Source organism: Uloborus diversus, chromosome 7 (genome assembly GCF_026930045.1).
Source record: "Uloborus diversus isolate 005 chromosome 7, Udiv.v.3.1, whole genome shotgun sequence".
Lineage (NCBI taxonomy): Eukaryota > Metazoa > Arthropoda > Arachnida > Araneae > Uloboridae > Uloborus > Uloborus diversus.
This window is the reverse complement of record NC_072737.1, coordinates 117,642,334-117,660,074: the sequence shown is the minus strand read 5'-3', so window position 1 is coordinate 117,660,074 and position 17,741 is coordinate 117,642,334. Positions and strand designations below refer to the sequence as shown.

The following is a 17,741-nucleotide window of genomic DNA, read 5'->3' as shown; positions in this document are numbered from 1 at the left end:
GCATTTCCAGCTTGTAAAGGCTTTTTTGAAGAAGTAGATAAATCAGAGCAAGGTAAGATTTTGTTTAAAAGCACAGTCAAAGCTGACCTTCTGTGAAAAGGGACCTGGGTGCGAAAAACTATTCAAAGGCCAATATTTTTTTGCTAAGTAAAAAACCGGATGCGAACCTCACACTTCTCTGTTGGCCGTTTGGATAATCAATGTTCTTAATAAAACTTTATTAAATAAAAACAAAAAACCCGACTGCGTAAAAACCAAAAAAACTAAAAAGAAAAATGTATAAGCCCAGTAGTTTAAAATGTTATTTAGTACTACTGAATAACTACACCGTTGAAATAGTTTTATAACCGTACACAGATAATACAAATCATAAATTCAAAAGCATAATAGAAGAATCAACAGTCGGGGCCCATTCCTGTCGGATTCAAAGAACCCCGTAAAATTTGAATGGGCCCCGACTGTTGATTCGTCTATTATGCTTTTGAATTTATGATTTGTATTATCTGTGTACGGTTATAAAACTATTTCAACGGTGTAGTTATTCAGTAGTACTAAAGAACATTCTAAACTACTGGGCTTATACATTTTTCTTTTTAGTTTTTTGGTTTTTACGCAGTCGAGTATTTTGTTTTTATTTAATAAAGTTTTATTTTACACTTTTAGCTAATTTTCATTGATTTAGTTATTATGATTATAAGACTATAAATTTCGCAACCTTGTCATTTCATCGGGATAGTTTGTTTCTATCGTGAGGTTTATTAAGTAACTTGCGGAGGTCTAAACTACTAATAATTAGTCCCTCTAGGGACCTAACTCGGCTTAAAGCTACATGTGCTTGACCTTCGGCAAAAATGCGCGAACTTAAGTCAACCACAGCACAGCTATATAAACAGCCTGTATAACTCATGATGACGCGAAATCGGAAACGTAGTCAGTCAAATCTTTCTCGTAAAACTAAAAAAGCCTCTCAAGAAAGTACACGTCGCGAAACTCAGTCTCTTGAATCAAGGCAAAAACAAATGTAACATGTTAGAGATGAAAATCGAAACAGTAGACTCTCTTTCTTTTGGTGCTTATAGCACGGATTTATTTTGATGAGGACTACAATCTGAGTATCTTGCCTTCGTTACGCATAATATATTTTTATTACAGTACAGAATACATGTAAAGAACACACGAAAGAATTTACATCAGAAAGAGGGGACAGTACATCCGGAGCGAGGGTGTCTTGACCCACCGCCTCAAGTGGGAGAAGCAATCGCTTAGACCACTCGGCCAATGAGACCCCAATTATTAGACGTAGTAAACAAAAAATTTCAGGCAGCGAAAACTACCTGCATTTGTCGTACACAGGCAGCGTGGGACACAGTGTGCAACATCCAACGTGCACCGATCCCAAACTGACAAAATTTGGCAAATTGTTATTGATATGGTGAATTTTGATTACTGTCATGTGTTTAGTGACACTCCCAGGGTTAAGAAAAATCGATTGACATAAGAATTACCAAAATTGGCCAAGGCGTTTAGCCTGTAGAACGCCACGTAGAAACGGACATACATACATAGACTGATAAACACATTACCCTCCTTTGCGTCGCGCACGCACAGTCGGGTAAAAAGACTCGAAGCAATGGGTGCGTGTACTTATGTGCGCGTATTGGAACTTATACTTTAAAAGCAAAATTTCTTGACACTTTCCACATCTATAAAGTATTCTACATAGAAAACTGCACTTTCAAATGCAAAAAACGATTTTAGTTTGCTTTTGAGATCTAATATTGCACAAAAGCTATTTGAAACGTGCATAAAGAGCAAAAATACAGTATAACAGCGCCTTGAGGTAAGCAAAAACACTTTAAATAATTACATCCCAAATTTGTCTCTCAGCGATGCAGAAAAGACTTTTACACAGATTCATTTTCCAAATGTCAACAATACTTACGTGGGTCAAGATCCGTGAAAGAATGTTCACTTCTATATTTGCAACCAGTGGGTGGTATGAACATTTAATAGACAGATTTGAAAAATAAAACGCATTAAATCCTTATTAATATTATAAATGCGAAAGTAAGTTTGTTTGCTTGTATGTTTTCACGCCTTAACTACTCAACCGGTCATCCAGAAATTTTGCTTACACGTTGTCAGGGTGAACATAGGGTATCTTTTATTTAGGAACAAGTACGTATACTCTGATTTTGATTTCAATTTTAAAGAAAATCACTAACTTGCGAATATCTCATCGAAAAAAAAGTCATATAACACCCTCGAATTCTTCATTTTAAGTTGATTTCCCGCTATTCTAAAACGAAGCTTTTCTCCGTTTTTGAAATCTTGTCTATGCTTTCTGGTCACGGAATTGAAATTAAATAAAATTAATTCCTGATTCGTAGCAAACGATATTTTCGTGAAGAAAGTAATAAGTAGCAAGCATAAGGAGATATATATTCAATTATTTTCAAATAAAAAAAGAACCGACTTCAGAAAACAAAGAGGAACTAAAAAGCAAAAAATAATTGGTCATACTTAATACGATTTCCTCAAAAGTATAAATCAAATTTATTCTACAATTCCAGTGCAAAAATCAACTAATCTAAACACCCAATTATAAAATAAACACTGATTTTAACTACTATACCATGAATAATTTTAATACCTAACTAATTATATACGATCTCTTAATTTTTAATAACCATTTGAAGTCGGGGCCTCGAATAAACTACTGCCTAACGTAACTGAGTAGGTTTAGTTTAGAAAACTTGCGCGTTTTTTTTAACTTAGTGTTTAACTCAGGATTTGGTGGGTTTGTCAGCTACGTTAGGTAGTAGTTTATAGGAGGCCCCGACTTCAAATGATTATTAAAAAATAAGATATCGTATGTAACTAGTTAGGTATTAAAATAATTCATCGTATAGTAATTAAAATCAGTGTTTATTTAAAAATTGACTGTTTAGTTTAGTTGATTTTTGCACTGGAATTGTAAAATAAATTTGATTAATACGTTTGGGTAGGAAATCGTATGTAAGAATGACCAATTATTTTTTACTTTTTAGTTCATCTTTGTTTTTTGAAGTCGGTTCTTTTTTTATTTGAAAATAATTTATTTTTTGCTTTTTAGTAAAGTAAATATAAAATAAGTATGTAGATAGAGTATGTGGTACACTCCTTACGTACATCTCGAGTGAGAAAGCGTCGAGCACAGGAGTCTGAAAATAGCTAAGATGAGCAAAATAGAGAAAGAAATAGAACACAGCGTCTTGTGTTCTATTACGAAGTCTGTGTGAAGAAAGGCTTTTTCAAATGCGCAATTATTTACAAAGAAAACGGTCTTCATCATCAGTTTGACTTTATCAAAGTATGCTTTTCGAAAAAAAATTCACGAGTCAATAAAAAAAACAACAGAAACCGCTTTAACTTTGAGCATAGAATTTGAAGAATTTCTTGATTTTTCAAGGATCCGATCTTCAGAATTGACCTGATGACCATGGGATCACCTAAGAAGTATATACCTTTTCAAACGAGAGAAAAAAATTCTAAATTGGTCTATGCATGTTTGAGTTTACAGGGGACATACATAAAAAGATTCCGACGAGTTGAGAATGTCTTTTTTTTAAGTCGGTTAAAAAAAGAAAAAAATCTTAATGCGCATAACATTTTATAGGATTGGCATTAAAAACTGATCTTTGTTCCTCTCCAGGATTTATTTGTGCGCTAATTTAGTTAGAACCATTTAAATATCAATGGTTTTCCTAACTATTTTGTATTTCACAATAATACGTATCACGTAACTCGTGAAAAAAGTCACATTTCTCTTTACTTGGCCCCTTTATAGATCTACACCACACTAGAAACATAGTATCTACTGTGATGTTGTATATATGAAGATAAAAATGTGTACTACTAGAGCAATGATACTAAATGAATTTCCTGTTTGCTTCAGATGAGTCTTTATTCAAAATTTGCGATATGACTACTAATAATTAATACAGGGGAAATATTTGGGGTGGGGGGGTACTCCCCCAAAGCAAGAGCCCCCTAAATAGGAAAAATACCCCTCAACCCCCCTCCCCGCCAATGGGCACCCCTTATTAATATTAATGTATTATGGTACTTTCTTTAACAATGCCTTTTATATATAATCGTTTTATATTGAAATTAAATAAAGTTCATTGTGTTTTTCCATAACTTTTTCCTAAAGAACAAATATGGTGAAGCAAAGGTTTGAGACCTAAGTTAGATCGCTCTTATCCATTAAGCAAAAAAAAAAAAAAAATCATAAAAATCGTTTCACTAAGTGAGACGCTATGAATTTACTAGCAACAAAGCGCGAGTATGAAACTTGAATAGTTCCCTTGATTTCTCCAGGGTCCCCCATACCCGGTCTTGAAGGCCATTAGACGACCAGAAAAAGTACACCGTTTCAAACAAAAAACGAATTTTCCTAATCGTTCCAGGCGTCTTCTAGTAATCGGGGAGCATAATACATAAAAAAATTCCAACGAAGTCTGTTAATTAGTATTGCAACAACTGTAAATTTAACTGACGGTGCAATGAAATATTAATCTAGAATACTTATCAAACATCAGAAATCGGACAGCAAATACGATATATTTGTTAAGAAATATAAATTTAATCGTTCGCAGGGGGGAGGGGGATTTTTGTCTTCAATTCCCCTTGAATTGAACACTAAATATGTTTCAAAACTGAAATATTTAAAAAATAATAATAATACAGCTTTAATGACTAAATGAAGTTATTTATTAGCAAAAATATTTATATTATATTAATTAATTCAACTATTTTCGTAGCAAAATACATTTAATTTACTGATTTGCTACATGAGTAATAAATGCATTCGTAAGACTATAATTAAAATTAACAAGTGATGACGTGAAAATCAAACATCCAATGAGTGAGAATTAAATATTGTTCAAAACAAGATTCCTCCGTCGAAAAAATGCACCGTTCACGCCAAAATTACATGACCTGTGACGTGTCACGCAGCTGACGAAAGCTAGTCTACGTAGCCACAACTTATAAAGTTTCTTAGATTTCTCCGGGATCTCTCATCAGATCGAGACAAAATTAACATTGGACCATCTAGAAAGTATACCCTTCCAAAAAAAAATTTTCAAATCGGTCCAGTATTCTTGGAGAAATACGAAAACATACATAAAAAGCTGCAAGACGAAATTATAACCTCCTTTGATGAAGTCGGTTAAAAAGAATAATAGATTTAGTTTTCATGTTTTCTTTTTTTTTTTTTTTTTGTTTAATATCGTCTGCGTTTTCTGTCAGTTTTAATAGCTTTTGTAGAGCACAATAGATTAGCAAAATTCTGATAAGTTGACGTACATTAGTTTTAGAATTTCTTCATTAGTTTTACTCATGTCATTAAAAGTTTCAGTTTTCGACACGGTAAGAAACAAAGCCATTAATTTTTTTTTTTTTTTTTGTTATTTGAAGTAAATGTATACTTACTTTAGAGTCCAAAAGCTAAATACCATTTTATAAAACATATAAAATGTTGCTTCAGTTTGCAATGGTTACTCCTCAACTTCTTCTAATTAACCTACCTAAGGAAATTACACTAAACAGTTGGAAAACAAAGAATGCTGTCATCAGACGATTGAGGTAACGTTGTCGCTATTCTTGAGGGCACAATAGTTGACATTGACGTAACTAAAAAGTTACGCTACACAGACAAATTTTGAACTTTTGGCACCTGTGTTTCTCTTGTTAGTTTATGTTTTTTTCGTAAGTGACAACCACTAGTGCAGTGTCAACTACTGGTGGTTTGACTTATTTGCTATCAGGAAACTTATTTAATCGTTAAAAGGGTATATCTAAAGTCGATGTTCGTCTGCGAGAAAGTAGATTTATCCAGTTATAGATGAGTTTCTTCCTGTTTAATCTTAACTAGGGTGAGTTAGGTAAACGAAAACATAATTTCAAAGCATTAACTTTAGACTCTTCCCTTTACTTTGGATGGAATTAAATTAAAACTAAAATTTGCTGTATTGTGTCCAAGACTCTCTGAGACAAACTTAGTACTAAAAACGGCGATTGACTAAACCTATTGGTGAGAGAAATATCCTTCTATGTAGTTCCAAAACAGAAATGACAAGGAAACTTTGTTTTTGTCTACTGGTTAAACAGGTGTGCCACCTCATCCCCCAAGAGCAAGGGCGCACACCTCCCCCCTAAATATCGCAAACACTCTCCAAAAGCAAGAGCCCCCAAAAGGGGGAAAACACCACCCAAAACACCCCTTCCCCTTAAAATTTCAATGGCGCAGTCTTTGCCATGACCACTGACCACCCCCAGGTGGGCACCTCTGGGTTAGATTTGTTTATGATCTGAGTCATTGCATAATCTATCATTCAAACCCCCGAAAAACCTGAAGCAGATCCATAAAAGTTCCCTGAGCTTTTCCCTTTTATTAAACAAATAAGGTCATTTAGGGGAAAAGGAAACAGAATTTCAATGTTTCAACTTTAGATATTTTCCTTCCTTTTGGCTGAATTCAGAAATGAGATTTTGTGCATTGTAATCAAGGCTAACTCTCTGAGATTAATTATGCATGAAAATTTTGACTTTATGACTAATTTGTTGGTGAACGAAATTATGTGTCCTTCTACCCCACAGATTAGGGGGTACATGGATAAATCCATTTATTTCCCCATGCGATTGATGTAGGTAGATATAGTTTAGTTAGTTTAGAAACTTAAGAAGTTCTACATCAACACTACTCAAACTGTGGTGCATAGGTTGCATACGGCCAGCTGAATCCTACAAAAGTAACCTGACGCCATTTTAAAAGATAAAACATTCAAAAAATAAATTATGCACTGAATTCTTAAAAAAGAGACGGAAGTGAAATTTACCTCAAGATTTCATGAATTGAATGATTCCAAAGAAATGAGAAGAATTAAAAACTTAGGTGTTTCCATTTTCCGGAATGAAGAAACAAAAAAGTGGGCAACAATTAATGCTATCTACTTGAGTTTAAGGTTAAGTTAGAGTTAAAATTTCAACTATCAAAGTATCACCAATGAGGCAATTTCTTCGTTCCAATCTAGAAGCAATTTTCACCCGTCATACCTTGACAGGCGATTTTCTAGCTCTTGAATAACGTCATATTTCCATGGTATATCCGTATATCTGAATCGTTTTGTTTTTCATTTTTAATGAACATTAAACTAGATTTTTGCTCGTCTGATCTTTTAAAAAACTGAGTCACACTAAATCAAACACAGAATATGGTCGCAATTGTTATTGCAAGTAAATTTCCGTGAACTTTGACGCGTTTTAACTTCAATGAATAGTCGTTCAACAACAATAATGCACACTATGTTTTATTAAGTGATGTATCTACATCAAATAAGTGATTTTTTTCAAATCAAGAATCACCGCTTATATAAGAGGAATAAAAAAATAACACAATACCACTATAAGAGAAAAAAAATCTATCATTGTTCTAACACACCTGTTCCAATACACGTTACATAAACGATAAACCAATCAATCTTTCTACTTTCATAAACGGATGTCGCATCATTCAATGCAAAATGCGTGATCGAAAAAGGAAATTTCCTTCAAAATTCTCCACACACACACACACGCCACGAATCACATGACATGAAGGGTATATCAGCTTCAAGAGCCTCACAAAGTTCCTCTGCTAAGAACAATACTACAGGAGACAATGCGTTCTGTCCTAACATCGGTGTTGCTTCTGTGCTTGGTGAGCTTTGCGTTATGTCAGGGCTACGATGATTCTTCGGAAGATGGGGGACGGGGGCCCCCGAGAGGAGGAAGGGGGAGGGGTCCTCCTCCTGGACGAGGAGGCGGTCGGGGTGGTCCACCGCCAATGTTCCCAGAGTGTGAAGAGTTTGAAAAAGCTGTGCGAAAAGAAGCTATGGGTGAGAATTTTTCGTAATTGTTCTTGACAGTAAAATATTTTCCCCAACTATTTCTAACAAAAAAATGTAAATTCGTTACCTAAATTGTGACAGTGCGATAAGAATCACACTGCCACATTGTAAATACGTTACCTAAATAAAGGGTGTTTTTTTAGAGGTATAAAACTTTAAGTCGGGAACACTGTTTGATCTGTGGGCCATTTTGATAGTCGTCACTTGTTTTGTGTTTAGTTTGGTTTGGCATTTCATCATGAATAGACAACAGGACGACGCAACACGCCACACAGCGCGTGTCACAATTGATTTATTGAAAGAAACTTTCGGTGAACGAATAATTTCGCTTAATGGACCAGTGAATTGGCCTGCGAGATCATGCGATATAACTACGCTGGACTATTTTTGTGGTCCTGTGTGAAGTCTCAGGTCTACACCGATAAGTTACAGACGATTGACGCCTTGGACAAGAACATTCGCCACATATCACTCACATACGGCCTCCATTGCTGCAAAAAAGTGATAGAAAATTGGACTTCCCGATTAGACGTTCTCCAAGCCAGCCGAAGTGGCCATATACCAGAAATCACATTTAAATAAGAATAGCTAAGAACCATCTTTCGAATAAAGCCAAATTCATGGCGATTTATATCATTTAACGGTGTTTTATTTGAACCTAAAGTTCTATACTTCTAAAAAAACACCCTTTAGTTCTAATTCCTGTACATTTTCTGAGATATTTGATTATCATGACTTAAAAGTTTAAAATAGAGTTCCCTAGCCCTTTTGCACCACGCATCAGTAAAAAATATAAGTTAACTGAATAGTTTTAACTAAGAACTGTAATTTTTCTGTCATATTTAGTTAACATTATTTTTCGTTTAAGGTAGCGGGTAAGGTAGAGCAGTTATTTAAATGCATCAAAAGAGTGAACTGCATAGGATAACCATGAACTGACAGTTCACGGTGGAAACTAATAATTATTGGGGTTTTAAATTATAAATTTAAAAAGTCAAACTTATTTCTATTTTAAAGGCATAAGTAAGGTCTCTTTCTTGCCATTTTATACATTATATCTTTATGTTTATACATTATATGTTTTTATACATTATATATTTATCTTTTGCGTATGAAATATCAATTGGAAACAAAAACATAGAAACAATGAAATTTATTTCTAATTTATGATGCGAAAGTTTCTTGCTGGAGCGTTCTGCCTTTTGGTTGGTACATAGTTTAATTCAAGGCAACAAATTTTTAATTGCAATAGTAAAAGGTATACCACATGTATATATAAATTGATATTACTTATAGTTACACCTTCGAATAACTTCAGAATCCCTTAAAAACAATATTAATTACAAGTACATTTCCAAGCATATTCCGACAGTCCGGTTATAACATAAAGAGACTGAAGTTTCATCCACGTTCTGGACTAATCAGTGTGGAAGAGTCAATAACTGAGCTGCAAGGAGATTTTCTCACACTGAAGCTGATATTATCTTCCAACTGGTAGCTAAAATTAATTTATCACACCATCGAGAGTCAGCAAGCTATGGTGAATCAGGTATAAAATTATTGAAAACGCTTTCGGTAATAAGCTGTTAGTTACCCCCCCTTAAATCAGGGCTAAGACAGAGCGACAAGCATATACCGACAAACTGGTTACGGCATTCAGAGACTTAAGTTTTTTCCTTGTTGTGGACTGACCAGTATGGAACAGTTGATAACTGAGATATCGGCATAAGTCCTCTTATAGGAGCTGAGATTACCTGCAAACAAGTAGTTAAAATTAATTTAGTTCATCAGCAGGCAGGAGAATATACCAACCGGCCCGTGTATGCTTGTAGTTTTACCTTAGCCCCGGCTTAAGGGTGGTAACTTATAGCTATTTCCAAAATCTTTTGCCTTCATTTTACTAGATGAGTCTTACCATTGCATGCGGAATCTTGCTGGTGTTCCAAATTCATTTCAGCTACCAGTTTGAAGGTAATCTCAGCTTTAATGTGAGGATATCTGCCTCCAGCTCGCTTTTTGACAGTTTCAGACTACTGAGCTCATAACAAGTACAAAACTGCAGTCTCTGGATGTCATGACCCGGCTGTCGGTAATAGTCTTCTAGTTCTGCCTCGGCTTAAGGGTGGTACTTAAAAGTTTAAGCTCATTTCCACTATTTTTTCGTTCACTCAAGATACAAATACTTTCTAACTATACTGATTAAAAATTTTCCTTGTCAGATAAAGCAGTGATTACAACACTAGAATATAAAGTCTATCAAGAAATACAAACTTTTAAGTAACTTAGCATTAAAAATGCCTTGTTAATGATCATTGTTTTGTAATAATCAATTGAGGGTATTGTCTTCAAATAAATATCCTTTGCAATGGAAAACTAATATCTAACGCTTAAAATAATTATAATAATGAAAAAGGTTCACGCCTTACTGATAACCCCAAAAAATTAAATGGAGTCACGTTCAGGGATTAATGTTTGCGAAATAATATATCAGTTTTGAATGTTTTATCTTGTGTCAATATTACAGTGCTTTTTATTTTGCTTGATTTGGTAAACTTTATTCAATATTAACCGTAAAGGTACTTGTTAATTAATTATGTTTTTTTCAAAAATACTTATATTTTCATTGCGGCACTAAGTTTTCATCTAGATCACTGAGATTAAAGCTCTGACTGCAGGGGCCCTAAGTCATTCCTATTAAAATATATTTCGTAGCTATAGGATTAAACCTATTACAGTGGGTTTTGTTTTTATCTGATGAGTTGAGATTCTTTACTGTTAAGAGCAAAACATATTTCATCAATATTTTTAGAATGTTACATTAAATTAGGAGCGAATTCCCAGGCGCACAGTCTATTTCATTTGACGATTCTGTATCATCAATTTTATTTAGCGATACATTTCTATGTCATTAAAGATTTTGTTCTGTTGAAATTTTCAGTTTTATTAATGCTCCCTTTCGCAACTAAAATGCAGATAAAAAGGAAAATGACAGGTGATCACCGTTTCATAGTCTCTAAAAGTATTAGCGATTTTTTTCGGATTTATCTTTTTGAAACACAGGCTATGCAAATACGTACTGCAATAAATTTCAAGTAAAAAACAAATGTGGGTCATTTTCACAAAAATAGAATAAATCATGACTCACACTTTTGAATTTCTTAAAACAATTTTATTAATGAACATCAATTACTCCTATTCTTCTAATTCAGTTTTCGTATTGATACGAATCCGGCAAATCCTTCAAGAATGTACAGTCTTGAGCAAAGAAGAGACCGAGAGGACATGATTCAGTTGTTTAAATTTATTAAAATGAAATATGTTACGGGGCTGAAGTTTAGCACTGAAAACAGGACAAGGGGTCATTGTTTTAAGCTATTTAAATCTCAGGCTAACATGGATATTAGGAAAAAATTATTATTTTAGCAGGGTAGTGGAACCTTGGAACAGCTTACCGGAAGAGGTGGTAATGAGCAAGGGAGTAGATAGTTTTAAGAGGGTCATTGATCTTCACTGGGGATTGTAAATTGACTAGGACCAGTCTAGCTGGGCCCAGAGCCTGTTACTGGTCGTCATTTTTGTATTTGTAAATAACAGATGACACAGTTCTTGTTGAAACACAACAAATTTGAGTACAAATATGTCCAAGAATGTTGATATCGATTATTGAAATGTTCATAACAAATAAGCAAATATCAAAAAACACCGGAAACACAACGATAAACACGTATTTTCATCCAAACACGATAAAACACCGGGAGAAAATCACGGCGCAAAGGTTTCACAACAACAGGGTTTTCCAGTACATTCTAACATTTTCTATTCAGGAATATTCTACTAAATTCTTGACGTTACTAGGGTAATCCGTTTATTATTAGATTTGAAATACTATGGGTATATGTTGTGTTCGAAATGGTCACCAAATGTCACCAAAAAGGATGCTAACCTGGCGACATCTCTTAAATTTCTCGCCAACTTCACAGAAACAATGTCGAATGATGTAAGCAGGAAAAAAAAAAAACATACAAGTCAACTTACAAAAAATAGGGTAATTTTGTAAAATAAAAGTGCAACTTCTAAAATAACGAAACTTTTAATTGCGTACAAAGGTTCGAGAAAATATTTCAAGTTTTAAAGACATAATTTATAATAAAATGTAATTTATAAATTTTATAATTTATATGTTAATAATATATAGCAATATAAACTGATGAATATATATAATTTATAATGTTAAATTTATAATAAAATGTAATACTAAATAAAATTTATAATGTAATAGAATTAATAGTAAAATTTAATTTATAAATTTTATAATTTATATGTAATTGATAAATAACAATGAACTAATAAAAAAAAAAAAAAAACTACGTCTCGCACTCTGGCAACGAAAGTGACAGAACTCAAAGAACAGCATCGGAGAAATTCAAGAATTTACGCGTTATTTTTTAAAGGGATTTAGTCTCAAATACTACAGCATGCGAAAAAATTATGATGTTATGTTTACACATTACTTTTTGTTGTCTAAATCAATAGTAGGTGAAGATGGGGCAAAGTGAAATGGTGAAATATTTGCTCTGCTTTTAGCACCACCAATCTAATAATAGTACTTGACTATGTAGTAAACTTAACTATGCAGCAACATATGTAGCTTATTCCAGTCAACAATAAGTTACCTCTGAAAATCAAAGAATTTGAAAATACAAGTAATTTTCAAAAACTGATAATCATAGTGCAACATTTTGTTGTTAGTCAAAAATTATTTTTGTTATTATTAAATGATAAAAATATTGTTCTTTACATTTTAAATATAAATTGAGATCTATTAATATTCAGCGCAGTATTTTTTTGTTTAATATTAAGCTTATTTGTATTTTAAATGCGTTGTACAGTTAGTCAAGTGCACGCGGGACAAAGTGGATGGGGCAAAGTGAAATAGTTCATTTTCACTTACTTATTCAATCTTTTATCAAATTCACTACGTTACCATTTATTAATTATTTCATTTACATTTCTTCATTTAATAATTCACTTACTTATTCATTCTTCCTCGTATTTTCTTATTCATTCACTATTTTTTAAACTGATTTATTTTTTCTCATTTTTCTCATTGTTTGACGTAGAATTTTTTTTTAATGGTTAGAAATAACTTTTCTGGTGTTATTCTATTAATATTAAAACAATATCTCATTTATTTTTCTGCGTCGGTCTCTTGAAATCACTTCAACTAATGAAGGCTTCGGCAAATTCATTTATGACATGTATTGCCTTAGCCTGCAGAAAATTCGACAGATATTTTTAGAAAAGACACGCCAGTGGTGTGCATTGTACTTCTGTACAAAGAAAAAAAAGCGAAGGAACATGTGAATGCTTGTCACAAGCAACTGAATCCTCGCAATAACAGTCTAGAGATGCACAATGTTCGTCCTTCCCGCATCCTCACGCGACGATCGCGAGAAATTCTGTGCGCAATGCGCGAAATTGAAGACGCCGAGTGATTCGATGAAACCTATGTGGATCTCGAAGAATTAAGTACTGTGTCTACAACTACAACTGAAAATGCTTATCCAGTTGTTGGCATGGAAGAAAGTCTTAGTAATCTGTGTTCCGAGGTTACTCTACTTCAATAATTTTTTCGCATACCTTTCATTATTATAGTCTTTGTTGCTATTATTGTAGTATTTCATTATTAGATGATACTTATACCTGTATTTTATAAATATTTTAAATGAATAATAAGATTTTTCGTAGGTACTAAAAATACATAAGATATAGTGGAGGGGGGGGGTAGTCTTCAACCTCACCATGTATCACCAAAGGGAAAGGGGAGGGGTTAAAAATGCCAAAAAAAAAAAAAAAAAACATCACATGATTAATGGACGGCCCCTTTGCCTCACATAAACCTACATACTTAAAATTCAAAAATCATTCTTCAAAATTAAAAAATTTTAATGATGTGCAACTATTAAGAATATTGTTTTACGCCACCACGTACCAGTTATGTAAATTAACATTGGGAAAATTTTGGTGCAAGAAGGCGCATTAAATTTGGATTTTAAATCAAAAGTTAATGCGTTTTTCCGAAATTTTACTTTGTGTTACTTGCAAATGCTCATCTTGGATACGCGATATTACTATTGCGTGTTGAAAAGTTCTTTAAGTAGGGAGCGTCAAAAATGTTTCTTTATCTGTTTATTAATTACTCGTTGAAATGAGTTTTACCTTCATACGATAATTTTCAATGCTTTTTCTTTTTTTCCCCACAGAAATGCATAGAAACAAAGAAGGTGGACCTAGAAATTGTCAAAGTGAAAATCGTCAGGTGAGAATAAATGTTTCTAAAACTAATAAATTTAACCAGTTAATACTGGTTACATTTATTACTCAAATTCATTACTCTGTTCAAACAACTCGATTTTAACGAGTTTTTTATTTTCAAGCAATGATGCAAATACACTTATTATTAGTAATTTGAAAAGCAAAGGCCGTAGCTGGGTTTTTATTTCAAATCTGCCTTGGCGGCTTTCTCGACTCGTACTTGCGGTATCATTTTGGAGTCGAATAAAAATAATTTAGCCAAATTTTCAGCTCCTTATCTTAAACAAGCTTCGAGTTTTTCAAAGAAACCTGTTTTTTCGATTTTAATTTTTTTTCATAGTAAAATTTAAAAATAAATGAATGGTAATTTTTTTACTTATTCTTAGGAATAAAATACATGAAATATTATTATAGTCATAATTTTTAAGCGAAAAGCGGATTTTTGGCGACGGAAATAAAATTTAAACATTTTTTTCAATGCTTTTCTGAAAAGTGTCACTCATTAAATTTTCTGAGAGAAAATGTCTTTTATACTCCTCTACACTCAGGAATTTTTCAAATTTTTGGAAGTGGTGGAACAATACGAAAACAAATATAAAGTGTTTTTTTTTTCATTATTTTGCGTTTAAACAAATTTAAATATTTTTATTGCAAAAAAGTTCGTCTGAACTAAATCAGTAAAAAATCGTCTGCTAAGTAAAAAAGAAAATTAAAAAAATGTTTTGTTTATTATTTTGAAAATAATATCTTACCAGAGAAAAACCATAAAGAAAACCAAAAAAAAAAACATGAGACAGACCCTGCATGAAGTTATTAGGAGTGCAAAAAATGATTAAAGAGTTTTAAAATAAATATTAATCAATGCTAAATTGTACATAAAGATGATTGTATAATTTGTCCACGCTATTTTGAATACTTTTTCAGTCTGGATCCAATAAAGACAAAAATTTCGAATAATAAAGTAACTTTTTTTCACCGTTTAACATATATCTTTTTAATAACTGACATTAGATATAATTTTCAACAATTTATGATAATTTTTTAAGTAAGGTTGATCTTCGTCACTGTCTCCATTTACAACGACACTGACTTTTTCATCAATGAACAGACGACTCACTATTTTAGCAGGCTTTACTACTTTTGCTAAATATCGAGCATGAGACAGAAAATATATGATCGCAGCAATGTGCGAGCAATATCCGACAATGCGCCTACCATTAACACAGTCACAACAATATCGAGTAATCCCAGTGATGGCATTCTAATCTGACTGTTAATCAAGAAAGCAACAAAAACGAATTAATATGTCGCAGTCTCACTTCAAGTTGTATCAAATATGACACAGCTTGAGAACAAAGTTTTTTTTTTTATGCATTGCATTTAAATTTACGACAAAAAATAAGCAGTTACCCCACAAAGCGATAAAATTTTTAAGATAATATTCTTTTTTTTTTCTTCTTGGAACAGTATTCTTGCAATTTTTGATAAAGGCTTGCATTGATCCTCACGTGTTTTTATTTCATGGCAAAACATGCAGAACATGCGTTTGTTCTGCACATTATGTATTAGATTAGAATGCTGCGTTTAAATAAGCATAAAGAGCTTTTCTTTCTTAAAACATCTAATGAAATTTTGTTTTCCGAGATATCATAACGTTTCAAAATTAATGCCAAACCATGCTCTAAAAAAAAAAAAAAAAAATCAACATAAGTTGTTATTTTAAAGGAAAGAAACCTTCATTCTACATTGCTTAGCCAAAAACTTATATTTTGGAAAAAAAAATGTTTTGTGTTGTCTGTCGTTGAAATAACCAATTAGTATTTCTTTTGCTGGAATAAAACCAAAAACCCTAAAGTTTTAAACAAAATATCAAGAGCTCAAGATCTACATAGAAAATCCAAGTTTTGGCAGCCCTTGTAATGCCTACATTAATTCCATTGAGTAATTTCGTAGCTGCAATGGTGTGCAAGCATAAATCTTTTCAGACTTTGCGTTTGATGATCATGTCATCTACAAACGTTCTGTTTGATCTACCACTTTCCCAGTTCTCCACTGTTTTCTTAACAGACGGGAAAGCTTTTATAGGACCATATAACTTTTAATACGTTCATAAAAATACTTTCTTTCTCCTATTTCCTTTATCCATTTTGTTCTTTATTACAGAATCTCATACATATCTGTCTTTTATTTTCCTATGGTTTTGTTTTGTTCTTTCGCGTATCGGACATTTATAGATCTTTCTTTGTTGTCATATCCTCCGCCTACGTTCTTGTCTACCATGCGTTCGTTCTGTCTAAGTTACTTATCAAATGTCTAAATAAGATCAAAGAACATTTCTTCTTCCTGACATCGAATGTAATATAATTGATAAATGGTGACAAAGATGTGCAATGTCTTCTGTGGTTTCATATTGAAATGTTACTGCTGTAGGTTTAGTTTAAAAAAAATCTGGCAAAGGTACTAAAGTAGGAAGTGAACCCATAGCTAAACGGTTTGGGGTCAAAATGTCGCCACCGAAATGTCGTGGGACAAAGTGTCAGGGCAAAATGTCGCCGACCCAAAATGTTGCCGGCCCAAAATGTCGCCGACACAAAATGGCGCCGGATAATGTCATGTCGATCAAAATGGCATGTCGCCGGTCCAAATTGTCGTTGGTTCAAGATGTCGCTGATCTAAAATGTCGTCAGGTCAAAATGTGGTCGATCCATTTCATGTATGCCAACTTTATTTTTGTTGGTACTAATTCATTTTGTATAAAACCTTCGTTTTCGGGGTAATAAAAGGAAATAAATGAATTCAACTAAATATTCTGGTTTAAAGAATTTTTTTTAAGTTAGATATGATTTTAAAATTATCATTGATAATCAATGGCATACTGACAGCACATTAATTGTTTTCTCTGTCTTCTCCTTTAAAGGAATGTCGCTATAACGACATGATGACAGCTCGAAGCAGAGTAACTGTCGAACCAAGCCCAGAGTGCCTAAACCAAGTCGACAGCTTTTTCAGAGGCAATGCAAACGCAAGTCCTTAGATGTAACGAAAATACCCAAAGTTTTTTTTGTCTTGATAATCTTTATGCAAATTTAGTTGTGATCGTGTTTTATTAAATACTACTGTTGCACTTTGTAAAGTGGAAATAAAATGTTTTTCTTTTGAGGAGTTTTTTACTTCGTACGTGCAAATAGACTCCACATGCTGTACATTTCCCAGCAAATAATATTGCGGAGAAAATGATTTTTCTGCAAACAATTTTGCCTTTATTCCGTGATTCTGACATTTAGTACGTATGATGATTTATTATCATTAGTTTTAGATGAATAAACAAATTTATGCATTATTTACGTTGCGTATTGAATCATTTTTATAAAACTGACAGTACGCAAATGTTAAATTTGAAACTTTAGTTCTACTTTCACATTAAAACTTCTATCATTTTATGGACGTATTTATTTTCTGTGTAATAAATAATTTTTTGACCTATAAAGTTGT

General features: G+C 32.9%; 1 protein-coding gene across 1 annotated transcript; it reads left to right on the top strand.

Annotated features, from left to right (window-relative positions):
* Positions 1–7,655: 7,655 nt before the first annotated feature.
* Positions 7,656–17,408, top strand: LOC129226478 (uncharacterized). Its single transcript, XM_054861089.1, has 3 exons — positions 7,656–7,922; positions 14,198–14,253; positions 17,167–17,408. The coding sequence occupies exons 1-3, from the start codon at positions 7,706–7,708 to the stop codon at positions 17,281–17,283; spliced, it is 390 nt and encodes a 129-aa protein (XP_054717064.1). The 5' UTR covers positions 7,656–7,705; the 3' UTR covers positions 17,284–17,408.
* Positions 17,409–17,741: the final 333 nt, after the last annotated feature.

What these genes read in the sequence shown, in the direction of transcription:
- LOC129226478 (XM_054861089.1), top strand. Translation starts at nt 7,706, where the DNA reads ATGCGTTCTGTCCTAACATCGGTGTTGCTTCTGTGCTTGGTGAGCTTT. An exon ending in TGTGCGAAAAGAAGCTATGG is followed by an intron (nt 7,923 to 14,197) that starts GTGAGAATTTTT and finishes TTTTCCCCACAG; the next exon opens with AAATGCATAGAAACAAAGAA. An exon ending in GTCAAAGTGAAAATCGTCAG is followed by an intron (nt 14,254 to 17,166) that starts GTGAGAATAAAT and finishes TCTCCTTTAAAG; the next exon opens with GAATGTCGCTATAACGACAT.